Source organism: Myotis daubentonii, chromosome 4, assembly GCF_963259705.1.
Source record: "Myotis daubentonii chromosome 4, mMyoDau2.1, whole genome shotgun sequence".
NCBI lineage: Eukaryota > Metazoa > Chordata > Mammalia > Chiroptera > Vespertilionidae > Myotis > Myotis daubentonii.
In genome coordinates, this window is record NC_081843.1 from 3799517 (window position 1) to 3818614 (window position 19098).

A 19098-nucleotide genomic window follows, 5' to 3' on the forward strand; every position below is an offset into this window, starting at 1 on the left:
ACCACACTGACCTGCATGTGGGAGTGAGGACAGAGCAGCACCCCTTGGATCACCCGGGAGAAGTCCCGCAGGTTAAAGACGTAATGTGACTTGGAGGGAGTGGGCAGGAAGTTCTCCACGGCAGCTTTGTAAATCGTCATAGTGGCCTGGACCAGCATCTTCCCATACCTCGGGAGGAAGGAGAAGGTAGGCCAGTCAAGGAGAGGCCAGAACTGAGGGCCCCAGACCAATATCCTGGAGGACACAAGCAACCTCTTACCTTAAGAAGATCACATCAAACCCTTTCCCAAAGTGCCAGTTAGCAATGGAGCTAAAAATCTTGGTTAAAATGTCATCCTCAAAGGCGTTGATGGAAATGACATTCAGGTGGCGGGTGAATCGCCCTGGAAGACACGCGCGCACCCTCTCATTCCTGGGCCTGGCGCTCCGCACATGGGAGCTGTTTCCCTCTGCCTCCTACCTCCTGTGCTGTGCTATGGCTGCCTCTCGCCGCACGTGGCTATTTAAACTTAAAGTAATGAATAACAAATAACATTGCAAGTTGGTTTTCCCAGTCCCACTAGTCACACTTCAAGGGCTCAAGGGTGACAGGTGGCGCTGCCACTATGCTGCCTGGGTGGATGCAGGTCAGCCTCGGGCCCATGTGGCGGCTCTGGGAGCAGGGCTCACGCTCGCTTCTAAATGTAAAGGCACAAGCAATCAGAACACTTTTATAGCAAGGGAGCATTGCCTGCCACGTACCTCCTACATACCAAACCCAATTTTCCCCAAACTAACTACTATTAATTTGGTAGCCTTACATATCTACATCTGTCTATGTTAGATATCTATGCATTTGTATCTATATACAGGCTTTATTGAGATATAATTCATAGTAATTTTGATAATCTGAAAACCACTTTCCAGTAGATTACTCGAAACGGGCTTATGGAAAAAGTCTCTGAGTTCTTGCATGTTGGTAACAGTTTTGCTTTTATGCTTAAAGATCAGCTTTTCTGGCTTTAACGTTCTTGACTCTCATTGTGTTCCCTTGAGCATCTTAAATGTTATTCTGTTTTCTTATGGCGTAAAGCATTGCAGTTGAGAAGTCTTAAGATAACCTAACTTGATTTTGCTTATCCATCAGGTGCTCTTTTTGCCTAAATGCCCAAAAGGTTTTTCTCTTTTTCTCTAATGTCCAATAATTTCACCAGTGTGCTTTGAAGTGATCACTTGGATTCTGCATCCTCAGGTACACAGCGTACCACATTCGATCACCAGCCCATGTTCGTCTTTTACAAATGAGAAGGCCACAGAATCTGAAGTCTGGAAATGGTACTAAGATTCTTAGGCAAGGATGTATACTCCTCAACTGTTAGATGAGGAGATGATGGGAGGGGGATCTTATTTATGTTTATTATTATTTTGCTCCGCGTGAGTTGCTCTCCCTTTAGCAATGTGAAGAGTTATAGCAAACACAACAGGTGAAAGGGTCATGCAGCCCCAGCTGAGAACTCCCAGCTGGCCTCCCCCGGGAACACGTGCTGGCACCTGAACTCTCCTCTTCATCTGAGACTCTCTGGTCCTCTCCTTGTCCTATTTCCACAACTTCCAACAGGAAGCCTTCGGATGCCGCTCCCTGGAGCTGGCCCAGCCCGCCCTGGCCACAGCCGCACACACCTTCCTCCTCCCTCCATCAGAACAGAGTGCCTGAGGTGTCTGGCTCTGCAGGCAGGGGCGGGGTAGGGAGGAGAGGAATGAGCTTCTCTTTTACGTACCAGTAATGTCATTTCTTCCTCCCCCGGGGGGCCCCATGGCTGTCACCAGCAGCACGTCCACGATGTCCAGCTTGTTTGTGTCTTTCTTGTCAAACCAGTGACCGTGGTCCATCCATTGCCGCAGGAGCTCAATGGGGGGCTGGGCCCCGTACGCCTCTTTGGCCGGCATGTTGAGGTCATCTGGGGAAGCAGCCAGGGCCACATGCTGTAAGTTTAGGGGACCTTCTGCTCTCACAGGAGGCAGCAGAAGACTCTCCTACGGGGGAGTCCACAGCCAGTGTCCCACCCCCACTCTGGGCAGGACTCAGCCCACGGACGTTTTGACCTACAGGAAGAGGTTTCCCTGGTTCTGCCCATTGTGACTTTAGGGCTACCTGGATTGGCATCACACAGGCATTTAATTTTTTCCCATTCTCTCCAACAAAACATACTGATTGTCTACTGTGTGTTAGACATTTTAATTTCTGGGGCTATAATTTCTGGGGAGACGTGAGGAAGACAGCCACATCCCAGCTAACAGGGTATGTAATTCGGCCAGAGGTGTGGAGGCAGGCTTTGGACTAAGGCTTTGGCGGAGCAAGCTACATGGCGAGACTAGACTGTGACGTCCCGAAAGCTATCGCCAGTCTCTGCACATAGAGGGCACGCAGGACAATGGAGCTTAATGTCTCCCCCACCACACTGGCTGAGTGCCCCGCTTGGGAAAGGTGGCATTTTAGGAGTTTTATACCGATTATCTCATCTAATCCAAGTAATGACTTTGTCAGGAAGACAGCTTTACAGTTATGTTGGAGGTGAGGAACTGAGGGTCCTGGGAGTTAAGTCACAATATGCATAGGGTTTGAAAGTGAGATTTCAACCTCAATCTGTTTGGCTGCAAAGCTTAAACTGTGTTTTTTAAAATGTTTAATTGAATTTATTGAGGTGATATTGATTAATAAAATTATATAGGCCTCAGCTATATAATTCTATAACACATCATCTGTATATTGTATTGTGTATTTACCAGCCAGCCTGTTTTTGGACATACCATAAAAATAGGAAGGGAAAACAGGTTGGAAGAAAGAAGAAAGGAAGAAAAAGAAAGGAAAATAAAATAAAAAAGGACCCTGCCTTCAAAGAGCTGACATTAGCCAGCAAGGATACAAATACATGCAATGTTCATTATAAATACAGTGGGGCCTTGACTGACGAGTGTCCTGACTAATGAATTTTTTGAGATACGAGCCGTCTCTTGGCCGATTTTTTGCTTTGAGTTGCGAGCTAAAATTCGGGTTACGAGCCAGCTTCAGATACCCCACCGCTAGTTGGCGCAGCAAACGTCACAGTGAACACAACATCAGCCCAGCATCACGTGTCTCACTTGTTCACTTTTTGATTTGACATACAAGTAATTTGAGTTACGAGTCTGTCACAGAACGAATTAAACTCGTAAGTCAAGACCCCACTGTACGTGATTTTTAAAATTGATTAGAGAGAGAGAAAGGGGAAGCGAGAGAGAAACATTGATGTGCTGCTCTATGTATTGATGCATTCATTGGTTGCTTCCTGTAAGTGCCCTGACCAGAGCTCAAACCCACAACCTTGACTATTGGGCCGACTCTCTAACCAACTGAGCTACCCAGTCAGGGCAATACATGAATTTTACAGGCAACGAGAACACTCAGAAGAGCAGGGCATCACTATAAGTAAATGGAACGCTAGTAGAAAATGTATTTGGCACCCAAAATTCTGGGCTTGGGCCACAGCTCCGGAATTTTCCAGATGTTTGACTCCGAACAGGGAATTTAACCTTCTGGAGCCTCAGTGAATGACTAGCAAAATGAGAATGGCAGTTAATAACCTCACAGGGTTGTGGAGTTCAACTCAGATAAGTGAGAAAGTGCTTTGTAAACAGGTAAAATCTTGGGAAACATCAATGTGTTATTTCACATCTATTGAGCAAATATTGGGTTTCTTCACGTACTGATAACATATTTATCTGACACAAAATGGAGAACGGATCTTATCACAAGTGTGTGTTGCTTTTGGAGATGCAACAGGGCCACCACTGCAATCCCTTCTGAAACTGTGTCTCCCCACAGGGTCACCCAGCTGCACCCCAGGAGAAGCCGGGAGCCTGGCTCAGGCCAGGAGGCCCGGACCATGTCTCACAGACTAAAAAGGTGGCTTCCCAGTGCTGTGGCTCGGGGTTGAGCATCGACCGATGAACCAGGAGGTTATGGCTCGATTCCCAGTCAGGACACATGCCCCAGGTGTGGGTTGATCCCCAGTAGGGGGCATGCAGGAGGCAGCCGATCAATGATCCTCTCTCATTTTTGATGTCTCCCTCTCCCTTCCTCTCTCTGAAATCAATAAAAACATATTTAAAAAGTTAATAAAAACTTGGCATGTAGTACTTGGTCAACAAATACTTGGTAATGGAAGGAGTCAGAAGAAAAAGCAAAATTAAAGAAGGAAGGAAGGGAAGGAAGAAGGAAGAGAGGGAGGGAGGAAGGGAGGAGGGGAAGGAAGAAATACTGAATTTTATTTTATCTGTCAGAGAGAGAAACTGCAGAGTGGACCGGCAGCCGAGAGGGGAGGAGCCTGGTGGCATCCAGGCCCGGGCCTTACCCACAAACACCACCGCCTTCTTCCCGATGGGGGGCCCGAAGAGGCCCTTCCGCCGCCGATCCAGCTTGGACATGATGATGTCCTGGGTCTGATAGGCTGAGGTCCGGGCAGAAAAATTGAGGCAGTTGGGCAGGTAGATATTTTTGGGAAGGTGGAGCAGGAAGTTGTTGGTGATGGCTGATTTGCCGGTGCCTGTGGGTCCCACAAATAGCACTGGAACCTCATGGTCCAGGTAGGTTTTCAGGAAGAAGGTCTGCCGGGCTGTCTCCACGGTGGGGATGATGAGCTCTGAGACCTGCACCACGAAGACATGGAAGAGCCTTGGTACCTGCCCAGGAGGCTCAGCTCCATCCTTACTGCCCATTCAGCTCCATCCCTTCTCGCCTTCACCTTGAGTGAGTCTTTAATAGTCCCAGGAGCTTAGCTTATTCCCCTGTGAGATGGGGTGGTGATGGCACCTCGTCCACTGAGCTGGTTTAAAGATGAAATGAGATCATGCATGTAGAGATGGCATATTGTTCCTGTTTGGTAGATGAGGAAATTGAGGCCCAGAGCTTTTCTGAAATTTGCCCAAGTAACACAGCAAGTAACTGAAAATGCAGGGATTTGAATCCCAGCTGTCTGACTCCAAAGTCTATGTTGTTAACCACTAACCTGTTACCAACCCCAGTTACAATAAGAATGGGTCTGTGGCTGCTGCCCTCCCATCCACTGAGCAGCCGCCTCTTCCAGGCCATTCTGTTGCTTGACTGAGAAGGGTCAGGTGCTTCCTCCTCATCCCTTTTCCCAGCATCTGGGTTCTTGGTTCTAAGGCCCATCCCCTCTTAACCCCTTTCCAATATGGGGACTGCAGCACTCTTCCTGGCATTCAGACCCCAATCGGCTCTACAGGCTTGGCCGTGGGCTCCTGGAAGCCCTGTTACCCTGTATAACACCCTACCTTCACTTGCTGCCCTGAACCCGAACCCTGTCATCGTCCATTTGGCCTCCATGGGGGCAGAGGAAGGGGCAGGGCCCTCTCTCTCATGTTGAAGCCTCCTGGTGTGTCTAGGCTGGGCCCACCTCCGGGGATACCCGCACCCTGGGGTTTGTGTGAGGGGTCAGCTTGATCTGTGCAGCAGGGTGGCGCGGTGCATGCTGGTAGACAAAGGCTCGGCTTCTTCGGTAAGTAATCGATCAAAGGAAAAGGATCTGACCGAGGGCATTGCAGAGAGGACGAGAATGGACAGGCGTTGAGCAAGGATGTCCTGCTGTTATCCCCACAGTCTCCCCATAACCCTCTGAGTCAGGTGTGAAATTAACTCAGTTTTTCAGATGAAGGAAACTGGGGTTGGAGGATTGCTGCTAACTTGTCTAAAGACAGAGCCAATAGGTGATGTGAATGCAGAACCAGGTTTTGCTACCAAGACTGGGAATTTATAGCAAGTTGGGTTTCATAGATTTTTATTGTCGGGACAAGAGGAAAATGTGCAGCAGAACTGAATATATTTTCTGCACGAGACTCTCTTATTTGTATGAATTCAGCAAGATTTGAAGCCCCTGGAGTTCAAGTGACCAAACTCCTTAAGGAGAATTAAAGTTTAGGGTCTCAGTGCTGGGGAGGGGGGGTCCTCACCACACTCAGCCCCCGGGATGGGCCCTGAACTCAGCACAAGCCACTTTGGTCCTGCCTGTCTGACATGACAATATTCCCACTTTCCTATCCACCGTCTCCACCCACTCGGGGCCTGAACCGTCTGCCATCACCGGGAGAGATAAGTCATGTCACCAGATGCTGCACAGAGTCATAAACGTGCACCCCCAGATAAACGTGCCACAAGGAAAGGAGGAGGAAGTGTCAGCGAGTCGTCTGCTAACAGACAAGCTAATCAGAACCTGTGCTGCTGAGTCAGAACCTGTGCTGCTGAGTCAGAACCTGTGCTGCTGAGAATGCGGACCAGGAAACCCTCCTCAGGGGATTTGAACAAAGGCAGGTGTCCCTTTTGTCTGAGATGCCTGAGATATCGTAATGCCACAATGCCTGTCATGACCGATAAGGCTGGGGTGGGGCTGCTCCGATCTAGCACATAGTATGTGCCATGTGTTCATGTATATTTCTCCAATTCTTACCACCACCAAGGGAGCATTTTTCTGTTTTGTAGTTGAGTGAACTGAGGCAAAGGGTGAAGGCGGAGTGAGGAGCCTGGGTCTCTGGTTCCAGCGTCCAGGCCTCCAGGCTCCGCCCATGCACATTTGGCCCTTTCCTGAAGGAAGTTCTTTAAGATGCGGACACAGAACTGCTGTCAGCGCTCCTGCCTGGAGTATCTGAGTCATTGTGGAAACCGAAGTCCCATGGCCAGTCCCCCTCCTTACCTTTGCGTTGGCTGGGATGCTCTCCTCTTCCTTGGTGACATACTCGGTCCATGTGTCCCAGTGACCACTGCCTTCCTTGAGGAAATAGAAGTCATAGATGCTCCCTGGACTCAGAGAAACAGAACAGGCTGTTAGCACACCAGGCTCACACTTCATAGCTGAGGCGCTTGCTGCCCCAGCCGGAGGCACCTGCAATGTGTCCGTGCACGACGGCACAGTCGTGGCGAAGCTCACTCACTGCGGGTACCTGCACGTCTCCTAAAGAGTGATGACTTTGCCCTGACCGGTTTGGCTCAGTGGATAGAGCGTCGGTCTGCGGACTCAAGGGTCCCAGGTTCGATTCCAGTCAAGGGCATGTACCTTAGTTGCGGGCACATCCCCAGTGGGGGGAGTGCGGGAGGCAGCTGGTCGATGTTTCTAACTCTCTATCCCTCTCCCTTCCTCTCTGTAAAAAATCAATAAACATATATATATATATATATATATATATATATATATATATATATATAAGAGTGATGACTTTATTACTTGTATAAAAACAATAGGTTCGATGTATGCAAAGAGTTAAATTATTTTTAATAATGTAAACAGGAAGTATTAAAAATAACAAGAAAATAAAAAGAAAGCAATACATCACTCTAACCCTTACATCCAGAAATAACTTTCCATGGCCATCTTCCTGTCCTTCTCCCCAGGCACACAGCACATTGGAGATGGAAGGGCAGACAGATTGAAGAAAGGGTTTTATAAGAATGGGATCACTTGACATGTTCCATTTTTAAATAAAGATGCTAAGTTCAACTTTACTTAAATCTCACAGAGCCAACATGGAACTAAAGGACCTACTGAACTTGAGACAAGTCATTATTCACTACAAGATAAACTGCTTCGTAAAGAGCAACTTTTAAAATAATTTAGAAAAATAACCTAAGTTATTAAGGGGTTAAAGACACTATGCTTTAAGAAAATCATTTAGCCTGGCCAGTGTTGCTCAGTGGTTGAGCATCCACCTATGAACCAAGAAGTTTCTGGTTCCATTCTTGGTCAGGACACGTGCCTGGGTTGCAGGCTCCATCCCCTGTAGGGGACCTGTGGGAGGCAGCCGAATGATGTTTCTGGATCGCAAGGCTCCCACATTGAAACAGGGCACAGGCCATTCTGGGGGACCCCACCTCCCCTGCCCCAAGTGCACAAATTCCGTTCACCGGGCCACTAGTAGTATAATAAACCACGTGCCTATCATTCAGCTTCAATAGTTATCAATATTTTATAATTCTCGTCTCACCCACTTCCCCGTCACTATATTCAATTTCCTTCCTTCTTCCCTCCCTCTCTTTCTTCTTTCTTTGGAGTACTTTGAAGCGAATCCTGACATTGTATTTCATTTGTAAATCCACATAACTCAGTGCTGGCCAATTTCACTGATTTCTGAATGAACTGCGTGGTGATTAGCTTTCACTCTTCCCTCCATCTCTCCTCCTCTGACTCTAGTTTCTAACACATTTTTGTTCTTTCACCACAGTTCTCCTGCTCTGAAGCTTGAGGTCTGTATTTAAATAGATTCATTGCTCAAACTCAAGTCTTTTCACACAGACCATGTAAGAGCTCTTTATTTTGATCCATCTATTTGTTGGCTGATTTTATTTCTTTTTCCAAAGTGGGACTTACAGGCACTCATTCTCTCAGTTTTTGCATGATCAAGAGTGCCTGTGCTGCTTTTGTATCTAAAGTGTGACTTGGCTGAGAACAGTATTCTTATGTCACATTTCCCTTCCCTCGGAACCCTGTAAGCCATGCTTTACTTATGTCCTGGAAGTTTGCATGGCTGAGGCCCGTCAGATGGTTTGCCCCTTTATTGACTTTATTTCCTATCGAGATACCTGATGGAATCTTTTTGATACTCGATGTATAAGAATTTACTCAACTTATTTCTTTTGATCAGTTATTCTCTATCAAATTCCTTCATTGTCATCATGTTAATTGTTCCTGCACCCACCTAAGTATGTGTCTATCATTTTACTTTTTATCCAGTCCCAGGGCTTTTCCCATGTTGCTTTCTCCCACCTCTCCAATCTATCACCAAAGGATTTCATGTAAACCACCTATGTCCCTTCCTTTGATTGCAATGTATAAAAATAGATGAGAAACCACCATTCTCTGAAGCACTATCCCAATCCTTTGAGATATTGCTTCCTGGCAATTGTTGAGAGTTTGGCTCAAATAAACTCACAAAAATTCTTTACAGATTTGAACGTTTTTTACGTTAACATAATGAACAAAATAAACTGATTAACAAAATAGGACCAAAGGCATGGATACATGGAACAGACTAACAGATCTCAGAAGGGAGGAGGTTGGGGGGATTGGAAGAGAATAACTAAAGAATATATATTGATACATATATGGGCACAGACAAAATGTGTGAAGATTTGGGGTTTGGTGGGGACTGGGTGGAAGGGGTCAAAGAGGAGGAAAATGGGGGACATCTGTAATACTTTAACAATAAAAAAAATAAAAATAAACTCCCACATATTCATAAAAAAATAAAATGGCAATAAATATGTACCATCAATAATCACCTTAAATGTAAATTTAAGGCTCCAATCAAAAGACAAAGGGTAGCTGAATGGATGAGAAAACAAGACCCATATATATGGTGTCTACAAGAGACCCACCTCAGAATGGAAGACTCATACAAGCTTAAAATAAAGGATTGGAAAAAGATATTACATACAAATGGAAACAAAAACTCCATGTTTGTTTGCAATAGTTATATCAGACAAAACAGACTTTAAAGCAGAGAAGAATATATATATATTCTTTTTTGCTTTATATATATATTATGCAAAGTGTCCCCTCGGGAGTTTGACCAGGAATCTGGGAGTTCAATCGCTCGCTATTTACTTATGTCCTGGAAGTTTGCATTGCTGGGGCCCATCAGATGGTTTGCCCCTTTATTGACTTTATTTCCTATTGAGATGCCTGATGTGTGCTGACCACCAGGGGGTGGCGTGGAATGAAGAAAGGCCCTGGCCAGCAGCCGGAAGTCCCTGATCAGCCCTGATTGCCAGCCAGGCCTAGGGACCCTACCCTTGCACGCATTTCCTGCACCAGACTTCTGTTACATAATGATAAAGGGAGCAAGACAACAAGAGGATGTAGCCTTGTAAATGTTTATGCACTCAAAATAGGAGCACCTACATATGTAAAGCAAATCTTGATGGCCATAAAGGGAGAGATGAACAGTAATACAGTCATAGTAGGGGATTTTAACACCCCATTGAGATAGATCTTCCAGACAGAAAATCAACAAGGAAACAGTGGCATTAAATGACACACTAAACCATAGGGATTTAATTGATATCTTCAGAAATTTTCAACTCAAAGCAACAGAATATACATTCTTTTCAAATACACATGAAACATTTTCCAGGATAGACCACATGTTATACCACAAAACAAATATCAGTAAATTTGAAAAGATTGAAATTAGAGAAACCAAGATGGCGGCATAGGTAAACACCGGAGATTGCTGCCTTGCACAACCACTTCAAAAATACAACTAAAAGACGGAACGGACATCACCCAGAACCACAGGAAAGCTGGCTGAGGGGAAATTCTACAACTAGAAGGAAAGAGAAAAGCATACCGAGACTCAGAGGAGGCGCAGTGCGGAAGTCAAATACTAAGTTGCGGAGGTGCGCGCAGAGCGGGCTGGCGGCTGCGGGCGTGGTTGTCTGCTTCAATCGGGAGGGAGTCTCAGGCTCTGGGCTCCAGTTCCAGGCGAGTCTCTGGGGACCCAGACTCATATGGGAGAAGCGGGACTGTCTGGCATCGGTTGGAACTCGAGGGCAGCTTTCTCTCCAAGGTACTTGCAGTGGTCGCTGGGACACTGAAAGGCAGAGCCTCTGGGGACGAGACTGAGAGCAGCCATAACTGCTCGCTCAGCCCGCCTTGTTGATCCCCTGGGACCTGCCCTGCCCAAGCCCTGCACAGAGGCATTTGCTGGTTAGCCTCAGGCAAAGGCTAGACTAGCACTTCCCTAGAGGACAGAAGTTCTCCCACTGCAGACACAGCTGATTCTCACAGCCAGTTGGCCTGGAGGTCAAATCCCCCCCAGTATTACCTATAACAATCAAGGCTTAACTATAACAAGATGGCGCACAAAGACCACCAGGGGGTGCACCAAGAAAGCATAAAAAATGTGGAGACAAAGAAACAGGACAGAAATGGAGGAAAGCAAAATGCTGGATATAGAGTTCAAAACTACACTTTTAAGGTCTCTCAAGAACTGTCTAGAAGCCGCCGATAAATTTAGTAAGGCCCTCGAAAAGACTGGTGAGACCGCCGATAAATATAGTGAGATCCTCAAGAAATCTAATGAGACCCTCGATGTTGTGATAAAGGACCAACTAGAAATTAAGCATACACTGACTGAAATAAAGAATATTATACAGACTCCTAACAGCAGACCAGAGGAGCGCAAGAATCAAGTCAAAGATTTGAAATGTGAAGAAGCAAAAAACACCCAACTGGAAAAGCAAAATGAAAAAAGAATCTGAAAATACGAAGATAGTGTAAGGAGCCTCTGGGACAGGTTCAAGCGTACCAACATCCGAATTATAGGGGTGCCAGAAGAAGAGAGAGAGCAAGATATTGAAAACCTATTTGAAGAAATAATGACAGAAAACTTCCCCCACCTGGTGAAAGAAATAGAATTACATGTCCAGAAAGTGCAGAGAACCCCAAACAAAAGGAATCCAAAGAGGACCACACCAAGACACATCATAATTAAAATGCCAAGAGCAAAAGACAAAGAGAGAATCTTAAAAGCAGCAAGAGAAAGAAACTCAGTTACTTACAAGGGAATACCCATACGAATGTCAGCTGATTTCTCAACAGAAACTTTACAGGCCAGAAGGGAGTGGCAAGAAATATTCAAAGTGATGAATGCCAAGAACCTATAACCAAGATTACTTTATCCAGCAAAGCTATCATTCAGAATTGAAGGTCAGATAAAGAGCTTCACAGATAAGGAAAAGCTAAAGGAGTTCATCACCACCAAACCAGTATTATATGAAATGCTGAAAGGTATCCTTTAAGAAGAGGAAGAAGAAGAAAAAGGTAAAGATACAAATTATGAACAACAAACATGCATCTATCAACAAGTGAATCTAAGAATCAAGTGAATAAATAATCTGATGAACAGAATGAACTGTTGATTATAATAGAATCAGAGACATAGAAAGGGAATGGACTGACTATTCTTGGGGTGGGGAGAAAGGGGTGTGGGGGATGGGGGAAGAGACTGGACAAAAATTGTGCACCTATGGATGAGGACAGTGGGTGGGGAGTGAGGGCAGAGGGTGGGGTGGGAACTGGGAGGAGGGGAGTTATGGGGGGGGGAAAGAGGAACAAATGTAATAATCTGAACAATAAAGATTTAATTAAAAATAAATAAAATAAAATTTTGAAATCATATCAAGCATATTCTCTAACCCCAATGCTATAAAACTAGAAATCAATTACAAAAATCCCACTGAAAAAACACACAAACACAGGGAGGCTAAATAACATGCCACTAAACAATGAATGAGAAGAATAAAATCAAGGAAAAAATAATAAGAAACCTTGAGACAAATGAAAATAAAACAAATTAATAAAACAAACCAACAAAATCTATGGGGTATAGCAAAAATAGTCCCAAGAGGGAAATTCATAGCATTACAGGCCTATCTCAAGAAACAAGAAAAATCTCAAATAATCAATCTATCCTTACACCTAAAGGAATTAGAAAAAAGAACAACAAAGTGAAAGTGAGTAGGAAAAAGGAAATAATAAAGATCAGAGCAGAAATAAACAAAATAGAACCTAAAAAAATACAAAAGATCAATGTAACCAGTAACTAGTTTCTTGAAAAGATAAGCAAGACTGATAAAGCTTTAGCCGGACTCATCAAGAAAAAAAAGAGAGAACCCAAATATATAAAATCAGAAATGAAAGAAAAAAAAATAACAACTGACATCACAGCTATAGAAAGGTTTATAAGAAAATATTATGAACAACAAATTGGACAATCTGGAAGAGATGCATGAATACCTAGAAACATGCAATATCCCAAAACTGAATAAAAAATACTTAGAAAATCTGAACAGATTATAATTAATAAAATTGAAGCAATAAACAAAGGCTCCAATAAACAAAAGTTATGGACCATATAACTTCACAGGTGAATTTTACCAAACATTGAAACACCTATTCTTCTGAAACTACTCCAAAAATTCAGGAGGAGAGAAGATGCCCCAGTTCTATTTAAAAGGCCAGCATTATCCTAATTCCAAAACTAGATAAAGACACTACAAATAAAGAAAATTATAGACAAATATCCCTGATGAACATAGATGCAAAAATCCTCAACAAAAGAATAGCAACTGAATTCAGCAATACATTAAAGAGATCATACATCATGATGAAGTGGGATTTATTCCTGGGATGCAAGGTTGGTACAATATATGCAAGGCAATTAACATGAAACACCACATAAACAAAATGAGGGATAAAAATCATATCATATTAATAGATGGAGGAAAAGCATTTGACAAAATCCAGCACCCATCTATAATAATAAAAGCATAATGTGCTAATTAGACCAGACATCCTTCCAGACATCCTTTGGACAACCTTCTGGATGAAGCTGGGGCTGCAAGGGAAGCCTGGTCCCAGGTGCCTGCCAGCGGCCGGAGGGAAGCCAGTGCCAACAGCCAGGGGAAGGAAGGCCTACTCTTGCACAAATTTCATGCATCGGGCCTCTAGTGCTATATAATAAAAGGCTAATATGCAAATCAACTGAACGGCAGAATGACTGGTTGCTATGATGTGCACTGACCACCAGGGGGCAGACACTCAACACAGGAGCTGCTCTCCGGTGGTCAGTGTGCCAGAAGTTGAGCTCACCGCTGGCGAGCACAGCGGCAGTGGCGGGAGCCTCTCCTGCTTCTGTGGCAGCACTAAGGATGTCTGACTGATGGCTTAGGCCTGCCTAAGCCGTCAGTCAGAGATCCCCTGAGGGCTCCTGGACTGCAAGAGGGTGCAGGATCACTGAGGAGACGTCACCTCCACAGGATGCTCCCGAGTGTATGAATTTCATGCACCAGGCCTCTAGTTTAAGATAAAGTGGTTATAGAGGGAATGTATCTCAATATAATAAAGGACATGCATGACAAACCCACAGCCAAACATCATACTCAAGAGCGAAAAACTAAAAGTGTTTCCTTTAAGTTAAGATCAGAAACAACACAGGGATGTCCCCTTTCACCACTCTTATTCAACATAGTACTGGAAGTCCTAGCCACAGTGATCAGACAAGAAAAAGAAATAAAAGGCATCCAAATTGGAAAGAAAGAAGTGAAACTGTCACTATATGCAGATGACATGATATTGTATATAGAGCACCCTATATAGTCTACCAAAAACTACTAGGACTGATAAATAAATTCAGTAAAGTAGCAGGATACAAAATAAATATTCAGAAATTATACACTAACTAGAGGCCCAGTGCATGAATTTGTGCACGGGCGGGTTCCCTAGGCCTGGCTGTGATCAGGGCCAATCAGGGCTGGGTTGATCGGGGCCTCCTGGATGGAGGGAGGGACGGGGGAGGGACTGTGGGCTGATCAGGGCCTGCCAGCCAGGGGGAGGGATGGGGTGTGAAAGGTTGGCCGCCAGCCCCGAGGAGGGAGCTGGCCCTCAGCCCCCTGGGAAAGGGGCTGTGTCTGCTGCCACCCATTCCTGGTTCCCAAAAACCCCAGTGGGGTTGGGAGAAGAGGTGACGATTGCCTGGCCGGGTGAAGAAGGAATGGACACTAGATGCCAATGCTGACACTGGTGCCCTGCCACTGCGCAGCTCCTTACCTACCCCCTCTTCCTTCCCTTGCATGGCATACAGCGGGTGGGCAATGGGCTGATTGGGGCCTGCCGGCCAGGGAGAGGAACAGGGTGCAGGAGGTTGGCCGCTGGCCCTGAGGAGGGAGCTGGCCCTCAGCACCCCTGGGAAAGAGGCTGCATCCAATGCCATCCACCCCGTTTTTGATCCCAGCCCAAGGCCAAAGGACTCAGCAGGGTTGGGAGAGGAGGCAACGGTCGCCAGGCCAGGCACGAAAGAAATGGACACCGGAGTCTGACACCACCAGCTGGCGGTGGGAGGTTGGCTGTGGGAGTGCACTGACCACCAGAGGGCAGCTTCTGTGTTGAGCATCTGCCTCCTGGTGGTCAGTGCATGTCATAGCGACTGGTTGACAGTAGTTCCAGTTGTTCCACTCGTTCAGTCATAGTGGTTGCTTAGACTTTTATATATATATATACTAGAGGCCCGGTGCACAAAAATTTGTGCACTCGGGGGGGGGGTCCCTCAGCCTGGCCTGTGCCCTCCTGCAGTCTGGGACCCCTCGGGGGATGACCACCTGCTGGCTTAGGCCCACTTCCCGGGGGATTGGGCCTAAGATGGCAGTCAGACATCTCTCTGGCAGCCCAGAAGCCCTCGGGGGATGTCCACTTGCCAGCGGGGAGCAGGCCCAAACTGCAGTGGGACATTCTTAGCGCTGCTGAGGAGGCGGGAGAGGCTCCCACCACCACCGCTATACTGGCAGCCGTCAGCCTGGCTTGTGGCTAAGCAGAGCTCCCCCTGTGGGAGCACATTGACCACCAGGGGGCAGCTCCTGCATTAAGCGTCTGCCCCCTGGTGGTCAGTGTGTGTCATAGTGACCAGTCATTCCCAGTTGTTCTGCTGTTAGGGTCAATTTGCATATTACCCTTTTATTATATAGGATAGAGGCCTGGTGCAGGGGTGGGGGCCAGCTGGTTTGCCCTGAAGGGTGTCCCGGATCAGGGTTGGGGTCCCACTGGGGTGCCTGGCCAGCCTGGGTGAGGGGCTGAGGGCCGTTTTCAGACTGGTCACAACCCCTTCAGGGTGGGGGTCCCCGCTGGAGTGCCTGGCCAGCCTGGGTGAGGAGCTGAGGGCCGTTTTCAGGCTGGCCACACCCCCTTCAGGGAGGGGGTCCCTGCTGGGGTGCCTGGCCAGCCTGGGTGAGTGGCTGATGGCTGTTTGCAGGCTGGCCACAGACCCCAGCCACCCAAACTCCCAGTGGAGGCTGGCTGGATGCAGGTATCTAGGACTTATTTATCTTCTATAATTGAAATTTTGTTGCCTTAAGCGGAGGCCACAGCTGGCCAGGGCAGGTGGGAAGCTTGGCTTCCTCCATCGCCAGGGCAACCAAGCCTCCTGCTTGCTCCAGCTCCATGGCTACCGGCCACCATCTTGGTTGGGTTAATTTGCATATAGTCACTCTGATTGGCTGGTTGGTGTGGCTTAGGTGTAGCAGAGGTGCAGTCAATTTGCATGTTTCTCTTTTATTAGATTAGATAGATCATGAGCTATCAGAAAGAAAACTAAGGGGGAGTACCAAGATGGTGGTGTAGGTAAATGCCTGTACTCACCACCTCCCACAAACACATCAAAATTACAACTAAAATACCAAACAACCGCTATTCAGAACCACCTGAAATCTGGCTGAGTGGAAGTCCTACAACTAGAGAAGTAAAGAAGAAACCACATCAAGACTAGAGGCTTGGAACAGGCTGATCCAACACCCACATGTGGTGTTTTTTAATTGGGAGGGAGATTGTCTCTGTCAAGGCTTCCTGTGAGGAGTTAGGGTCCCAGCCCCAGGGTTCCAAAGCTGGGAAGAGAAGTCCCCATAACTTGGGCTGTAAAAACCAGCAGGGATTGTGGCTCAGGGACATGGAGGCTGCTGGAGACCCAGCAGTTCCTCTTAAAAGGCCTGCACATGAAGTTACACAGCCCTGCTCCCTCTGAGCTTCAGCACTGGGCAGTAGCATTGGGTAAACCAGGGACATACAAGGAGAAACGGGACTGTCTGGCACAGGGGCAGGAACTCAGGGGTGGCTTTCCCACAACAGGGGTGCTCACAGGGTCATTGTTCCTATGCTGGGACCTCCCTGTCACAGAGCTGACTGGCAGCCATAACTGAGTTTCCATCAGTATGGCCCACACTGTTGGATCCACCCTGGTGATTCCCTGAGACCCCGCCCCATCCAACTTGCAGCTCTACCCAAGTTGTTTGCAGCAGCTTTCCCATATGAATGGCCTGTTCTGGCGTAGGCTTTAGACTTTGCTAATATCTCTCAAAAAAAGCAATAGCTGGTGTCAGTGTGCTAAATATCTATCAATAAGAGGCCCAAGATCTGGCACTAGCACCAGCCTGCCTTGCTTCACAGCTGGGCCTCACCCAGGCACTTCCTGGCTCAATAAATAGTAGCCATCTGAAGATCTCTGTGTAGCTCCTGCCAGGTGGCCCAGGCAGTGGCTGACTTTGCACTTCCCTGGAGACCCCAGAGCAAGTGCACCTGTTGGACAGCTTCAGACCATAGCAGATTACAACTCTACACATCCACATGCTACACACTCGAAGGGCAGACTCAGTGAGGACCAAAGCCCCACTTAGGCAGGTCCTGCTCCATAGGTGTGTCTCCTGCACAGTAGTTCTTCTATTGTAGATGCAGCTGGTACTCACAGTCAATTGGCCTGGAGGTCAACTCCTCCCAGTGACACCAACAGCAATCAAGGCTCAACTACAACAAGACTGTTCACACAGCCCACATGGGGGTGCACCTAGAGTGCCCAGCTCAGGTGACTAGGGAGGCTGAGTCACTGAGCTCTATAGGACACCTAGCACACAAGGCCACTCTACCAATTCCAGGAGACATAGCAGCTCTACCCAAAACATAGTAAGAAACACAGGAAAGCAGCCAAAATGTGGAGAAAAAGAATCATGTCACAAATGAAAGAAATGGAAGCAAGCAAACTACTGGATACAGAGTTAAAAACCTGGATACATGGCTATAAGGTACTCAAGGATCTTAATGAGAGCTTCAAGGGACTTAGTGAGACTTTCAAGGATCTTAGTGAAAATGTCAAAGACATAAAAAAGGACCAGTCAGAAATTAAGCATATACTAACTGAAATAAAGAATAATTTACATGGATTCAATAGTAGAGGATTCTAAGAATCACATCAAAGATTTGGAATATGAGGAAGCAAAAACACCCAATCAGAACAGCAAAAAGAAAAAAGAATAAAAAAATATGAAGATAGTGTAAGGAGACTCTGGGACAACTTCAAACTCATCAACATTCACATTATGGGGATGCCAAAAGGAGAAGAGCGAGAGCAAGATATTGAAAACCTATTTGAAGAAATAATGACAGAAAAATTCCCCTACCTGGTGAAAGAAATAGACATACAAGTCCAGGAAGCGCAGAGAGTCCTAAACAAGAGGAATCCAAAGAGGACCACACCAAGACACATCATAATTAAAATGCCAGAGGTTAAAAACAAAGAGAGAATCTTAAAAGCAGCAAGAGAAAAGCAGTTATCTACAAGGTAGCGCCCATACAACTGATTTCTATATAGAGAAACTGAGATTACTCTACCCAGCAAAACTATCATTTAGAATTGAAGGTCAGGTAAAGAACTTCACAGACAAGAAAAAGCTAGAGGAATTCATTGCCACCAAACAAGTATTACATGAAATGCTGAAGGGTATTCTTGAAGAAGAAGAAGAAGAAGAAGAAGAAGAAGAAGAAGAAGAAGAAGAAGAAGAAGAAGAAGAAGAAGAAGAAGAAGAAGAAGAAAAAGAAGAAGGAGGAGGAGGAGGAGGAGGAGGAGGAGGAGGAGGAGGAGGAGGAGGAGGAGGAGAGGAGGAGAGGAGGAGAAGGAGAAGAAGAAGAAGGAGAAGAAGAAGGAGGAGGAGGAGGAAGAGAAATAAAACATATGAACAATAAAATGGAAATAAATACATATCTAACAACAGTTGAATCTAAAATCCAAAATAAATGAACAAGAAATCTAATGAAAAAAATAAACTGATGAATAAAATAGAACCAGAGGCATGGAAACATGGGACAGACTGGCAAATCTCAGAGGGAAGGGGTGAGAGGGGTGCAGGAAGAGATTAACCAAAGATCTTATTTGCATATATGCATAACCTGTGGACATGGACAATAGGGTGGTGAAGGCCTGGGGTGGAGCAGGAACTGGGTGGGAGGGGTCATAGGGGTGAAGAGGGGGACACCGGTAACACTCTCAACAATAATGGTTAAAAAAGAAGAAAACAATCCCATTGATAATTGTATCAATCCCACCCCCCAAAAGAAACTGAAGAAGCTACAAATAAATGGGAGCATATACCAGGCACATGGATTGGAAGGATTAAAATGTCTATACTACCCAAAGTATTCTATATATCCAATGCAATGCCTATCAAAATACCAATGGTGTATTTCACAGAACTAGAATAAA

At 46.0% G+C, this 19098-nt stretch overlaps 1 protein-coding gene across 1 annotated transcript in view; it reads right to left on the bottom strand.

The window, feature by feature from the left end:
- The window catches only part of DNAH3 (dynein axonemal heavy chain 3), a 192778-nt gene that overhangs the window by 46060 nt on the left and 127620 nt on the right, over window positions 1–19098 (bottom strand). Inside the window, exons 41-45 of the mRNA XM_059692029.1 lie at window positions 6723–6826; window positions 4371–4665; window positions 1758–1937; window positions 260–383; window positions 12–168 (exon numbers count right to left, since the gene is read on the bottom strand). Coding sequence (XP_059548012.1) covers window positions 12–168; window positions 260–383; window positions 1758–1937; window positions 4371–4665; window positions 6723–6826 — 860 coding nt within the window. The remainder of the gene's footprint in view (window positions 1–11; window positions 169–259; window positions 384–1757; window positions 1938–4370; window positions 4666–6722; window positions 6827–19098) is intronic.